The sequence below is a fragment of the Scyliorhinus canicula genome, chromosome 12 (genome assembly GCF_902713615.1).
Source record: "Scyliorhinus canicula chromosome 12, sScyCan1.1, whole genome shotgun sequence".
NCBI lineage: Eukaryota > Metazoa > Chordata > Chondrichthyes > Carcharhiniformes > Scyliorhinidae > Scyliorhinus > Scyliorhinus canicula.
The window spans coordinates 146247567-146263585 of NC_052157.1; the positions used below are offsets into that span (position 1 = coordinate 146247567).

Below are 16019 nucleotides of genomic sequence, written 5' to 3' on the forward strand. Positions count from 1 at the left end.
AGGCGGTGCGCCAACTGAGACGAGCAAGGGGGCAGCAGGGTAGCATGGTGGTTAGCATAAATGCTTCACAGCTCCAGGGTCCCAGGTTCGATTCCCGGCTAGGTCACTGTCTGTGTGGAGTCTGCACGTCCTCCCCCTGTGTGCGTGGGTTTCCTCCGGGTGCTCCGGTTTCCTCCCACAGTCCAAAGATGTGCGGGTTAGGTGGATTGGCCATGCTAAATTGCCCGTAGTGTCCTAATAAAAGTAAGGTTAAGGGGGGGGATTGTTGGGTTACGGGTATAGGGTGGATGAGTAGGGTGATCATTGTTCGGCACAACATTGAGGGCCGAAGGGCCTGTTCTGTGCTGTACTGTTCTATGCTCTATGTTCTATGCTCTATGCTCTAAGGGGTGCAGTTTATGAACATGGCGAAAGGTCAGGTCATAGCAGGTCAGCTCCAGAGGGAAGCAGAGGCAAGGGAAATTCTCCAGGTGAGAGATAGGGCAGGGAAGTTGGTGGTGGCCCCAGAGCTGATTAACAAGGTTTTTGAAGAGTTTTATGAGAGGTTATACAGGTCAGAGCCACCCGAGGGAGACCGAGATGCAGGAATTTCTAGATGGGTTGGAGTACCCAAGGCTAGGGGAGGGGGGCATGGCAACATTAGAAGAAGCAATAGTGGAGCAGGAGATAAAGGATGCGATTGGGAGGATGCAGTCGGGGAAGGTGGCAGGGCCGGATGGGTTTCCGGTGAAATATTATAAAACATTAGAGGATAAGCTGGCATCCCTGGTGGTGGGGATGTTTGAAGAGGCGACAGGGAAGGGGGTGTTGCCACAAACCTTGAGGCAGGCATCAATTTCACTGTTGCTAAAAAAGATATGGATCCGACGGAGTATGGGTCGTATAGGTCCATATCACTTCTGAATATGGAGGCTAAATATTGGCCAATGTACTGACGGGTAGGCTGGAGGAGTGCCTCCCGAAGGTGATAGGTGAAGATCAGATGGGGGTTCGTGAGAGGGAGGCAGCTTTTTTCGAACATTAGGAGGGGTTTGAACGTGGTTATGCATAGGGCAGATAGAGCATAGGGTGTCCTTATATGCCGATGACTTGCTGCTGTATGTGTCGGAACTGAGTGTGTCGATAGGGGGAATATTGGAGCTACTGCGAGTATTTAGGTCTTTCTCGGGGTACAAGCTGAACCTGGACAAGAGAGTATTTTGTGGTGTCTCGGCCGGGGGTGGGGCAGGGGCTCACTTTAGGTACCTGGGGGTGCAGGTTGCCCGGGAATGGGGGAGGGTTCGCAGGTATAATATCACTAGTTAGGTGGGGAGAGTGAAAGCCGATCTAGCAAGGTGGGATGGTCTCACTCTGTCACTGGCGTGTCGGGTTCAGGCGGTTAAAATGAATGTGTTGCCGCGATTTCCGTTTATTTTTCAATGCCTATCGATTTTCCTGCCAAAGGCTTTTTTTAGGGAGATTGAGGGAAGGATTACCTCATTCATATAGGGAGGGAAGGTGGCCAGAGTGAGAAAGGTGCTGCTACAGAGGGGGAGGCAGGCAGGGGGTTTGGGTCTCCCGAACCGGATGTACTACTACTGGGCGGCGAATGTGGAGAAGGTGCGGAGCTGGGTCAGAGGGGTTGATTCCCAGTGGGTCAGAATGGAGGAGAGTTTGTGCAGGGGGTCGGGACTGAAAGCACGAGCAACAGCGCCACTCCCGATAGCTCCGGGGAAATACTCAGGGAGGCTGGTTATAATAGCTTCATTGAAAATCTGGAGGCAGTTTCGCCACACTTCGGGTTGGGGGCAGGGTCGAGGGAAATGCCGATTCGGGGGAACCACAGATTTGAGCCAGGGAGGTGGGAAGGAAATTTTCGGAAATAGGAGGAGAAGGGGATTAGGACACTAAAAGATTTGTTTCTTAGGGGTCGGTTTACAGGATTGAGGGAGCTGGAAGCGAAGTATGGGCTGGAGCAGGGAGAAATGTTTAGGTACATGCAGGTTCGAGATTTTGCCAGGAAGGAGATGCAGAGCTTCCCGGAGGAACCGGCCTCCACATTGCTGGAGGAGGTGCTGACGACAAGAGGACTGGAGAAGGGGACAGTGTCAGCGGTGTACGCAGCTATTTTGGAAGAGGATAAGGCACCACTGGAAGGGATTAAAGCAAGGTGGGAGGAAGAGTTGGGAGAGGTTATAGAGGAGGGGGTCTGGTGTGAGGTGCTCCAGAGAGTAAATGCCTCCACCTCATGTGCGAGGTTGGGGCTGTTACAGCTGAAGGTGGTATACAGAGCACACCTCACGAGAGCGAGGATGAACCGATTCTTTGAAGGAGTAGAAGATGTGTGAGAGCGTTGCGGGGGAGACATTTTGTCCTGTCCAAAGCTAGAGGATTACTGGAAGGAGGTTTTTAGGGTAATTTCCAAGGTGGTACATGTGAAACTGGACCCAGGTCCCCGGGAGGCCATATTCGGGGTGTCGGACCAGCCAAGGTTAGAAACGGATGCGGAGGCAGATGTTGTAGCCTTCGCCTCGTTAATCACCCGAATGCGGATCCTGCTGGGATGGAGAGCAGCCTCTCCACCCTGTGCCCTGGCGTGGCGAGGGGACCTGTTGGAATACTTGACCCTTGAGAAGGTTAAGTTTGAACTGAGGGGAAGAACGGAGGGGTTCTACAAGTCATGGGCATTATTCATTATGCACTTTCAAGAACTGGATAACATCGAACATTAGTTTGAGGGGGGGGATGCTGTGTATATTAAGGGTGGCTATGGGTAACCCCGATTCCTCTTTGTCATTTGTTTATGTAAATATGTGGGCTGATGTTTGGGGGTTAGTGGGAGGATGGGATCGTTGTTATTGTTATGGGCATTGACATATTTGTTGCTGATTATTATTTATTGTTGGTGGGTGTAAATTCAGGAGAAAATGTGAAAAAGGAGAATAAAAATATATCTTTTTTTTAATTCACCAGACATCACTCCAATCAAAGAATCTGCCCCGAGATGAGCGGAGCCACACTCTGCTCCTCCCCCCCACCATATTTTTTTCCGCCTGGAACATCGAAGACGAATTATCGGTGGCCCCTTTCTTTCTGCCGGTCTTCCTCTGGGCATTTGGACATCGCACCCCTATGAAAAGTCTTCCAAAACCAATTGTTATAAAAATCGCCCCTGGGAACAGACTATAAAGATCGAAAACTTCAGGTAGGAGCTTCCCCATGCACGACCTCCACTTATATGACATCACCGGAAGTTCCCCCAGCCAACATTCCTCCCGCAAACAACTGCTCTGAAAACAGATTGGCTGGTCACACATCGCACACATGGACGGCTCTCCAGAATAACTAGTCACTTAATATCTGCTCCGTACCTGAAAAAGAGACAAATCTTCAACTACTTCTTCACTTCTCTTTTAAAACCATCAATGAATATTCTTCCATAATTGTTTCTATTAGGGCATCCCATGCCTAAGCAGCCAATTAAAAGGAGAAAAAAAAACATTTCTTGCTTCTCTCCTTTGAGGAAGATTCTGAATTGATGTTCTCTAGTAACCATTATCACTTGGACAAATATGAACTGATCAGAGGGAGCCGGTATTGGGTTTATAGTCACATTGGGCTAACCTAGCTGAATTTTTTGACAAGGTTACCGGTTATGAGGTTAAGGAGTCCTTGGATGTACATAGATACATAGAAGATAGGAGCAGAAGGAGGCCTTTTGGCCCTTCGAGTCTGCTCCACAATTCATCACGATCATGGCTGATCATCCAACTCAATAGTCTAATCCTGCTTTCTCCCCATAGCCTTTGATCCCATTCTCCCCAAGTGCTATATCCAGCCGCCTCTTGAATATATTCAAAATTTTAGCATCAACTACTTGGTAGTGGTAATGAATTCCACAGGCTCACCACTCTTTGGGTGAAGAAATGTCTCCTTATCTGTGTCCAAAATGGTTTACCCCGAATCCTCAAATTGAGACCCCTGGTTCTGGACACACCCATCATTGGGAGCATCTACCCTGTCTAGTCCTGTTAGAATTTTATAAGTCTCAATGAGATCCCCCCTCATTCTTCTGAACTCCAGCGAGAACAATCCCAACCTAGTTAATCTCTCCTCATATGACAGTCCCACCATCCCTGGAATCAGTCTGGTAAACCTTCGCTGCACTCCCTCGAGAGCAAGAACATCCTTCCTCAGAGAAGGAGACCAAATCTGCACACAATACTCCAAGTGTGGCCTCACCATGGCGTACAATTGCAGCAACACAACCCTGCTTCTATAGTCAAAACCTCTTGCAATGAAGGCCAACATACCATTAGCCTTCTTTACCGCCTGCTGCACCTGCATGCTTACCTTCAGCGAATGGTGCACAAGGACACCCAGGTCCCGCTACATTCAGGTAGTAATCTGCCTTCCTGTTTTTGCTTCCAAAATGAATAACCTCACACTTATCCAAATTATACTGCATCTGCCATTGGTTTGCCCACTCGCCCAGCCTGTCCAGATCTTGCTGTAGGATCCCTGCATCCTCGTCACAATTCACCCTCCCACCTAATTTGGTATCACCTGCAAACTTTTAGATGTTACATTTTGTTCCCTCATCCAAATCATTAATATATATAGTGAATAGCTGGGGTCCCAGCACCCATCCATGTGGTACCCCACTGGTTACTGCCTGCCAATTTGAAAAGGACCCATTAATCCCTACTCTTTGTTTCCTCTCTGCCAACCAGTTTCTTATCCACCTCAATACATTCCCCCAATCCCATGCGCTTTAATTTTGCACAATAATCTCTTATGCAGGACTTTGTCAAACGCCTTCTGAAAGTCCAAATATACCACATCGACTGGTCCCCCCTTGTCGACTGTACTGGTTACCTCTTCAAAGAATTTCAACAGATTTGTCAAGCATGATTGTCCCTTCATAAATCTATGCTGACTCTGACTGATCCTGCCACTACTTTTTAAATGTTCCGCTATAAAGTCCTTGATAATGGATTCAAGCATTTTCCCCACTATCGATGTTAGGCTTACTGGTCTACAATTCCATGCTTTCTCTCTACCTCCCTTTTTGAATATCAGAGTGACGTGAGCTACCCTCCAATCTGCAGGGACAGTTCCACAGTCTATAAAGTCTGGAAGATGACCACCAATGCATCCATTATTTCCAGAGCCACCTCCTTCAGCACTCTGGAATGCAGGTTCTCAGGCCCTGGGGATCTGTCGGCCTTCAATCCTATCAGTTTTCCCAGCACCATTTCTCTACTAATGTTGATCACCCTCAGTTTTTCCCTCTCACTAAATCTTTCATTCTCCAGCATTTTTGGGATCTGATTTGTGAAGACAGAACCAAAGTATGTATTCAATTGCTCAGCCATTTCTTTGTCCCTTATTATGTATTCCCCTGTTTCTGTCTGTCGGGTGCCTACATTTCTCTTTACTAATCTCTTTCTCTTCACATATCTATAGAAACTCTTAGTGTCAGTCTTTATGTTCCCTGCAAGCTTCTTTTCGTACTGTACTTTCCCCTTCTTAATCCCTTCGTCCTTCTTTGCTGAATTCTAAACTGCTCCCAATCCTCAAGACCTATTATTTACACTGACAGCAAGAAGATATTCGATAAGATTCCAAACAAGCAACGTTTGTAAAAACAAAAGCGCAGAGCATTGGTGACAACCTCTTGTCATGGGTAGTGTAAAGAAGTATAATTTCTTTCCAATATTACTGTGGTATACTGTGAAGCAGACTTATGGGGGGCTGTATATTTTTGTGTGTAAGTGTGTGACTAATTTAATTAAGCGGAAGACAAATAGTTCATCAGAGTATTTTCTAAATTATAGGCAATGGGGAACTGTGGAAAAGCAGAGATTTAGGGGTCAATGTACAGAAAGCACTAAAGGCTGGTCAACAGGTACAGAATATGATTAAATAGACTAATGGAATGTTAGCTTTTATCTCAAAGGGCTTTTATCTTGAAGGGCTAGACTACAAAGTGATGGATACTTTGCTAGAGTTGTATAAAGTTCTGGTTTGACTTCATTTGAAGGATTGTGTTCAGTTCTGGGCATCACACATCAGGAAAGGCTTCCTGGGAGTACTGCACAGATTCACCAGAATCATAATGTAGCTAAAGGAGTTGAATGAAGAAAACTATTGCACAGGCTAAGCTCCTATTTCCTTAACCATAGAAGATTAAGGGGTAGTCTAATTCAGATGTTTAAGATGATTCGATAAGTAGGAACTATTTCCTCTGCTTGGGGGATCTGGAACAAGGAGATATAAAGTTAAAATTAGAGCTGGATCATTCGGGGGTGATGTCAAAAAACATTTCTTCACATAAAGGGTGGTGGAAATCTGGAAGCTTTCCCCCAAAAAGATGCTGTCAATTGAAAATTTCAAAATTGAGAGATGGACAGACTAATGTTTATATTCAACTATGACTCTTTTAAACTTCAGTTAGCATCAACTTAAAATGTTAACTCGTTTCTCTCTCCACAGATGCAGCCAGATTGGCCTCTGGGAAGTTCCCACATGAAGAGTTTACCTGGCAATTGCCCAGAAGTATGTTGGAAAAAGCAGCTATTAGTTTTATTTATGTTCATACCTGTAAGCAGTTGAGCAGATGATGGATTAGTTGACACATTTTGCTTACAAGGTGCTCCTGGCTCAACTGGACAAGTCGACAGGCTTGGACGAGTAAGGAACACACATGCTGCAATTGGAAATGAGACAAGAGGAAGATGTGATCACAGAGACTTCGCAAAGCTCATTGTTCAGCTAATGGAGCTTTCAATTCATTCACCCTCACAGTTGATGGTTAATTTAGAATTTGCACCGATACAGGTTCAAAAACCTACTACAATAGAGATAAGGCCTGTGCATCGGTCCTGCAGCAAACGGCTTCTTGCACCTTCAGAGTATGAGTTGCTGGCAGCATATTGAGATGATTCACGTTATTTGCCTTTCAGCAACTTGCACCTATACTCCGAGATCATAAATTAGATTGCAGTTTTCTGATTTTTTTTTTCTTTACTCTTCCACATCAGGTACTATCTTAAACACTGCCAGAAGGTATCCCCTTAATCACCTCCTTTGACATGCAGCTCTTGTAATGCAGTGATATTTGGAATGTAAAATTGACTGGTTTCCATTTAGCAGCACCTTCTGCAGAGTCTCCAGATCTGCCACTGATGCCACCACCATCCCCCAGCATTCTAATTGCCCTGAGCTCGATCAGTGCTCCGATGTGTTTATGTTGGGTTGCAGGTTTGCATCATTATGCAATTGCATGTTCCTTTTCTAGGCCAGGGTTATTTTTTAAATGCTTGAAATATGTATGTTCTGCTATAACAGAAAGAGGTCAGTACGTCCACTGGTTCAGTATAGGGCAATTAGAGGAGATTTATTTAAAGAACCAGATGTGTACAAAAGGCTGACTTTCCATTTTCTAAATCAGCATCCTCCAATGGGTGTACAGCAGGACAGTGTAACTGGAAAGTATAATAATAATCTTTATTAGTGTCACAAGTAGGTTTACATTAACACTGCAATGAAGTTACTGTGAAAATCCCCTCGTCGTCACACTCCAGTGCCTGTTCAGGCACACTGAAGGAGAATTCAGAACATCCAATTCACCGAACAAGCATGTCTTTCGGGACTTGTGGGAGAAAACCGGAGCACCCGGAGGAAACCCACGCACACACTGGAGAACGTGCAGACTCTGCATAGACAGTGACCCAAGCGAGAATCGAACCTGGGACTCTGGCGCTGTGAAGCAACAGTGCTAACCACTGTGCTAACCATATATATGTTCACTAACTCTGTGCAGTACATGGCCCGATGGATGAGACCATATATGTGATCATACACACCACTACAGAGTTTATACGAAAAAGACCAGATGTGCATTTTCCAAATTGACCACCTCTGACAAGCCTACAGTGAAACACTGGGACTAGATGAGAAAAGACAGTGACTCACAAATGAAGGACTGGCATGACTCTCCCAAAAGCCAGTTAAATATAGAAGTGTGATCACCCAGCCTACAGCATATCACAACATAAAGGCTATTGAAAGGAGCGGTATAATGATTTCACTTGCTCACCATTCCAACTTACTGAAATCTTTGTGAAAACATTCACATTCCCAGCATGATGGGAATATGTTCTGTGCGTTATATCATTGTGACTAATATGTGGTTGAAAAGTCCTAATAATACTCCTGCATTTACAAATAAGGTGTTGACTTCAGTTCACCTTAACTCTAATACTGGTAGAGCACCTCACATCTGGCAACCTCAGGATCCAGTCCATGTTGGATTTTGAAACTTACTGCTTTTTGGGAAAAATAATGGAACACCTTAATTCAGTGAATAGGGAGGAGCAGCACGGTAGCACAGTGGTTAGCAATGGTTCCTCACAGCACGGAGGACCCGGGTTCTATCCCGGCCCCAGGTCTCTGTTCGTGTGGAGTTTGCACATTCGCCGTGTCTGCGTGGGTCTCACGCCCACAATTCAAAAGATGTGCAGGGTAGGTGAATTGGACATGCTAAATTGCCCCAGGTTAATGGACACATCGATGCAGATATTGATTCGCTTCTCATGAACTGGATTTAATAACTCCCCCAATTCAGCGCACCCTGATTAAAATGAGAAAAGATCAATCAAACTGAAATTGTTATAAAACACCTCACGGTGCTGAGGTCCCAGGTTCGATCCCGGCCCTGGGTCACTGTCTATATGGAGTTTGCACATTCTCCCCATGTCTGCGTGGGTCTCACCCCCACAACCCAAAGATGTGCAGGGTAGGTGAACTGGCCATGTTAAATTGCCGCTTAATTGGGGGAAAAAAATGTTAAATAAAAAAATAAAAAACACCCTGCAGTTGTAACTGAAAACAATTGTTTTTTTTATTTACTCTCAATCCTGCAGTTCTCTTTAATAAAACTCTTTCAACAGATGGGTCAGCTGCAAGAGGGTAATCAGTGCCCGTGGAACTTAATGTTTGAATTTAAGCCTGTGGACTTCTATTTGGGTGGCCTTAATGGCATCCAAATTCAATAGGTACTCTGTACAGGAGCAAGAATAGGCTCTGCTCCCAAGTACAAAGCATAGCTAAATAGTCTACCTCATTGGATCCTGCAAGAGATTTTTGATTTTCCTGGATGAGTTCACTCGGGCAGCTGTGGTCAAGGATTGCTGGAACACAGGAGATGTCAAGTAAGCAAGACCCATCAGTTCTCAGCAACTCCCCGAACATTTTCAAGCTGGGTCGGACGGGGTCAAGGTTTGTTTGAGGCCGGGAATAAAGAATGTCCAGTTTTCAGACACTCATGGTTTTTGGGTAGCCAGAGTTGAGATACTCTACCTGCACCATGTTGCCTTGACATTATGACACTGGCACATAACTAGGCAGTTCTTAATTCAGCAGCACTGGATCCTAGCACTGCATATTAATGAAAACTAAAACTTCACAGACACTTTTGTCATGATAATAAGCACATGACAAGAGTGAAATATGTATGAAACTCTTTATTTGGAGAACTAGAGAAAAAAAAGAGCCCTCGGTACCCATATTTCAATTTTACCTTAAACCTCATATTCTATGTGACCTCGCAAATCTTGTTTCAAGGAGAAATTGCACTAAAGAGTGCAGAAAATGCTTTTTGTTCCCCCCCCCCCCAACATATAATCAACGTACAGCAACTGAAATCACTAATGATTCGGTAAGTGCATAATAAAATTTAGATGTGAAACTTGCAAGATGCAATGCTTCCCGCTTGCAACATATTCAATCCCAAATCTGGTGACTGTGAAACCTTCAGAGATCCCAGAGTCCAGTTTTAAAAACAATATCCGACAACATCAACAATAGGTTTTCCACAATTCTCAACCGATTAGTGATGTACCATCTGCTCTTGCTTCTTGGGTGCAAGGAGTAGATAAACAAGTCAATACAAGTACCAAATCTTGTGCTAATATGGTAGGTTTTAGGAATATAGGAACAGGAGCTGGCCATTCTGTCCAACCTGCTCCATCATTCAAAACAACCATGGCTGATCAGACACTTCAATGCCTTTTACCCACACTATCCCCATAACTCTTTTGTTATTGTTAATCAGAAATCTATCAATCTCACTTTTAAACATACTCAATGAGCTTCCAGAGCCCTTCGAGGTAGATAATTCCAAAGATTCACAACCCTCTTGTGTAAAGAAATTTCTCCTCATCTCGGTCCTAAGTGGCATTCCCCTCATTTTGAAATTGTGCCTCCTGGTTCTAGACACTCCAACTAAGGGGTGTCTAGAACTAAGCTGCACCTACCCTGTCTATTCCTTTCAGTATTTTATAGGTTTCAATGAGATCACCTCTCACAGGGCAGCACGGTGGCAGTGTTTAGCACTGCTTCCTCACAGCGCCAGGGACCAGGATTCGATTCCGGCCTCGGGTGTCTGTGTGGAGTTTGCACATTCTCCCAGTGTCTGCAAGGGTTTCCTCCAGGTGTCCCAGTTTCCTCCCACAGTCCATAGATGTGCAGATTAGGTGGATTGGCCAATGCTAAATTGCACATCAGTGTCCAGGGATATGCAGGTTAGGTGGGGCACTGCTGCTCAAAGTGTCGAGGACCCGTTTCGACCCCAGCTCTGGGTCACTGTCAGTGTGGAGTTTGCACATTCTCCCCGTGTCTGTGTGGGTCTCACCCCCACAACCCAAAGGTGTGCAGGGTAGGTGGATTGGCCCTGCTAAATTGCCCCTTAATTGGAAAAAATGATTAGGTACTCTACCCATACTCAACACATATTCTCGCCTAGCTTTGTATCATCCACAAACTTGGAAATCTAACATTTAGCCCCATATCCAAATCATTGATTTGTGAACAGTTGGGGTACAATTACTGATAAGGCTGGTCCAGTTCAGTTTCTGATCAATGGTAACCCCCAGGATGTTGATTATGACGGATTCAGCAATGCTAAAGCCATTGAATATATACAGAGATTGAATATGATGGTTAGATCCTCTCTTGTAGGAGATGGTCATTTCCTGGCACTTGTGTGGCGCGAATGTAACTTTCCACTTGCTAGTCAACCTCCTGTGGCGCTATATGTTTGCAGTCAATTCCCTGTTGAGCAAGCATCTGGTCATGACTTTGCTTCACATGAAAGCTCCAGAGTCTGGAATCAGGGCCCTGTCTAACACCAAACGGAAACAGAATTAGTCTTAAAGATTGCACTGTCATCTGTCATGGGATTCTGCTGTGTCTCCCATTTTTGCTGAAATGTAATTGTAGTACAAGGATCTTTGAGGTATTTTGGCATGAAAAGCATTATATAAATTCAAGTATTGTTATTAGAATCTAACCACCCAGCTTCATAATGCAGTAACATCTCTGAAAGCCCCAAAGTTTCAGTCTGAGCATTAGGAAAGTGGAAAAGATAGGAAGGGATAATGGTGGCATAGTGGTAACTGGACTAGTAATCCAGAGGCCCAGGCGAAATGCTGAAATACCACCACGGAATTCAGTTAATTAGTAAATGTGGAACTGAAAGCTAGTCAGTGGCCATGAAGCTATCATCAATAGGCGTAAAATCCCAGCTGGCTCACGAATGTTCCTTTAGGGAAGGAAATCTGCCACCTGTACCTAGTCTGGCCTACCTGTGACTCCAGACCCACAGCAATGTGGTTGCCTCTTGACTGCCCTGTAAAAGGGCCTAGAAAGCCACTCAATTGAAGATCAATTCGGGATAGGCAACGCAGTTTATGAGAGTTTTTAAAAAAGGCCCATAAATGTAAGCTTTTGAAAAGTGAAAGTTACAACAAAGTTTTAAAAAGTGAAAGTTACAGGATGCAAGCATGCTCCTTTCCCAGGGTAAATGCACATCCTCAGACTGGAACACTGAATCGGACTAAAACGTCCCGGGATGTCTAATGAAATGGAAATGATAACATCAAGGAGGCGGGTCATGTGCAGCTAATACTGGATTAGAATTAGCAAAGGGTTGCAGTGATGGGAGAAGATCATATACGCTTTACAGCGAAACAGTTTTCAACGGCCAATGACAACTGCACCTCCAATGTAGGTGAGAGTGAACTGAAGCAGCAACAAAACATTCCCAAGATAGATGTCTGAGAATCTACACCCAGTGGCTCTTGATGGAAACAAGTTAATGGGGAAGATGTGAAGTAGAGACCACTGGATATATTGTGGTCTTGGGTCTCCAGCCCAACTGCGTCATGGGGACAGTGCATCATGTGAGGAAACCTCTTGTGAAAATTAAATATCCTCTCCAAAAATATTGACCACTCTGGCAATCATTAAAGGATAGAAACAAATGAAAGAAAAACCCAGGATAGAGTGGCCGGAGGCAGAAGGTGATGGTCGAGGGGTGTTTTTCTGACTGGAAGCCTGTGCCCAGTGGGGTCTTGCAGGGATCAGTGGTGGGGCCCTTGCTGTTTGTGGTTTATATAAATGATTTAGATGTGAATGTAAGAGGGTTGATCAGTAAGTTCACAGATGATATGAAAATTAGTGGGGTGGTAAATAGTGAGGAAGATAGCCTTCGATTACAGGAGGGTATAGACGAACTGGTGAGATGGGCTGATCAGCGGCAAACAGAATTCAATCCGGGTAAGTGTGAGGTTATGCCCTTGGGCAGGACAAACAAGGCAAGGGAAACACGATGAATGGCAGGATTCTAGGAAAGACCGAGGATCAGAAGGACTCTGGTGTGCATATACACCGGTCCTTTAAGGTAGCAGGGCAGGCGTATCAGGTGGTTAAAAAGGCATATAGTATACTTGCCTTTATTAGCTGAGGCATAGCAGGGAGGTTATGCTGAAACTGTACAGAACATTGGTTAGGCCACAGCTAGAATATTGTGTGCAGTTCTGGAATCCACATTTACGGAGGGATGTGATGGCACTGGAAAGGGTGGGGAGATTTACCAGGGTGTTGCCTGGGCTGCAGAGTTTTAGTTAGGAAGAAGATTGGATAGACATGGGTTATTTTCCTTAGAGCAGAGAAGACCGAAGGGGAACATGATTTAGATGTAATTGAGGCGCATAGATACAGTAGACAGGAAGAAACATTTCCCCTTGGTGGAGGGATAAATTACATGGGGCCATAGATTTAAGATAAGGGGCATGAGGTTTAGAGGGGATGGGAGGGGAAAGTTTTTCACCCAGAGCATGGTGGGAGCTTGGAACTTGCTGCCTGAAAGGGTGGCGGAGGCAGAGATCCTCATAACATTTAAGAAGTTTTTAGATGTGCACTTGCGATGCCAAGGCATACAAGATTATGGCTAAGTGCTGGAAAATGGGATTAGAATACTGAAGTGGTTATTTTTTTTTTATAAATTTAGATTACCCAATTATTTTTTCCAATTAAGGGGCAATTTAGCGTGGCCAATCCACCTACTCTGCACATTTTTTTTTGGGTTGTGGGGGCGAAACCCACGCAGACACGGGGAGAATGTGCAAACTCCACACGGACAGTGACCCAGAGCCGGGATCGAACCTGGGACCTCAGCGCCGTGAGGCGGTTGTGCTAACCACTAGGCCACCGTGCTGCCCTGAAGTGGTTATTTTTGACCGGCACAGAAACAACAGGCTGAAGAGCCTTTTCTGTGCTGTCGACCTCTATGACTCTACAGTTTTCAGCTGAGTTATGCGAGGCCATATACTAGAGGTCAGTGATGGTCAAATCTTTGATGAAATACATTAACAATCTGGAAGAAGGAACTGAGGGCATTGTTGCTAAATTTGCAGATGATACAAAGATATGTAGAGGGATAGGTTGCGCTGAGGAAGCAGGGAGGCTGCCGGAGGACTTGGACAGGCGAGGAGAGTGGACAAAGAAGTGGCAGATGGAATACAATATGGAAAAGTGTGAGGTTATGCACTTTGGTAGAAAGAATAGAGACATAGACTATTTTCAAAATGGGAAAATCTGAAGCACAAATGGACTTAGGAGTCCTTACAGGATTACGGTTAACATGCAGGTTCAGCTGGCAGTTACAAAGGCAAGTACAATGTTAGCATTAATTTTGAGAGGGCTAGAATACAAGAGCAGGGATGTACTGCTGAGGCTGTATAGGGCTCTGGTCAGACCCCAATTGGAATATTATGAGCAGTTTTGGGCCCCGTATCTAAGGATGTGATGGCCTGCGAGAGGGTCCAGAGGAGGTTCACAAGAATGAACACCCCGGAATGAAGGGCTTGTCATTCAAAGAGCCTTTAAGGACTCTGGGTCTGTACTCAATGAAGTTTAGAAGGATGAAGAGGAATCTTACTGAAACTTATAGAATATTGAGAGGCCTAGATAGAGTGGACATGGAGAGGTTTCCAGTTGCAGGAGAGACTAGAACGCGAGAGCACAGTCTAAAACTGAAATGAGGAAAAGCTGCCTCAGCCAGAGGGTGGTGAATTGTGGAACTCATTGCCGCAGAAGGCTGCAGAGGCCAAGTCACTGAGTGTCTTTGAGACAGTTAGATAGGTTCTTGATTACTAAGGGGATCAGGAGAAGGCAGAAGAATGGGGATCAGAAACATATCAGCCACGATCGATAAGCGGGGCAGTTTCGGTGGGCTGAATGGCCTAATTGTGCTCCTAAATCTTATGGTCTTCTAATTTCTCAGACATGTATCGTGATACCTGCAATCATATCAGACTAACTGCATGGTAAAAATATCAGTACTGTTCTGCCCTGGAACAAACAATAAGAAGCCTTGAATCAAATGCTGATCTTAAGGCCTCCCTCTGAGCAATCACCAAGCTCGCCACCATCTGTTTATCAGAACTCTGCCTTAAATATATCACCTTTAAAGCTAAAGCACAATAGGAGTTAAAGGCATAGTCAAGGAGGAGAGGGACAGCACTGGCAGCACAGAGAAGTGATGGTGGTTGGATTTGTGACTTCAATTCCAATTCTTATTGAAAATTATCTGGAATCCTTATACGCAAAATTGTCCACACCTCAGGTGACCTTTAGGAGAGCAAAGTGAGAGGGGAAATAATTGGAGGAAGTAAAATAAATAATGGAAGATTTCCGGATCATCCTTCAATTGGCTGTAATTAGCTGAGACTGACATGCAGGCCTTACTCAATAAATAGTTTGTTGTTTTTAAAATACATTTGTCAAGCTGAAAATGTCCTGAACTAATGTTATCCAAATACCAGATGTTTTTCTCCGCAGAATGAGATCCTGTTTTTGCATCTGTAAGCTGAATTAATCGTATAAGCCAGCAACTTTGGGACAATATGATAAACTACATAAGACCCAGCACTGCACTGACTCAGTGAAATGTAAATAAGGCCTCCTGTCATGCTAGGTAATCTATAAAGACAGTGCAAATTAGTACAGAGTCCTAACAGAAATAATGACAGGATAATGATATTCTACCTAATGTTAACCTAACTTTAAAGCTGATTTATTACCATATTGATAGTCGTGGCTATTTGGGCAATGTCTACTTCCGTTCATAAAAGCCATTAGGGATGAGACATGACAGTAAATCTCAACAGTTAAAAATATCAATTGAACCAATTATTCAGGGATGTAGGCAATTAAACATACAGCCAATTCCAACTGGTTATATTATCATGATTTATTAGAGTTATAGTTCACAACTGGACCAGGATGGAAGTCATACAACTCCAACCGCTTCCTCATGACATTCCATGGCGTTCCCATCACGCACCACCAACATCCTGGAAGTCACCACTGATCAGAATTCCCGTACCAGCCTCCCCGGATAGGCGCCGGAATGTGGCGACTAGGGGCTTTTCACAGTAACTTCATTGAAGCCTACTCGTGGCAATAAGCGATTTTCATTTTTCATTCATTTCATCAGAAGCTTAACTTGACCAGCTCCATAAATATTGTAGCTACAAGAGCAGATCAGAGGCTGGAAATTCTGTTGCAGATAACTCACCTCCCGACTCCCCAAAGCTTGTCCACCATCTACAAGGCACAAGCCAGGAGAGTGATAGAATACTCTTGACTTGTCTGGATGACTGCAACTCTTAACGACACTAAAGAAGTTA

General features: G+C 44.6%; 1 protein-coding gene across 2 annotated transcripts in view; it reads right to left on the bottom strand.

The window, feature by feature from the left end:
* heatr6 (HEAT repeat containing 6) overlaps window positions 1-16019 on the bottom strand; it is a 64015-nt gene that overhangs the window by 43166 nt on the left and 4830 nt on the right. For both annotated transcript variants that reach the window (XM_038814411.1, XM_038814410.1), the window contains exon 2: window positions 6584-6691. In XM_038814411.1, the coding sequence (XP_038670339.1) occupies window positions 6584-6691 (108 nt within the window). The remainder of the gene's footprint in view (window positions 1-6583; window positions 6692-16019) is intronic.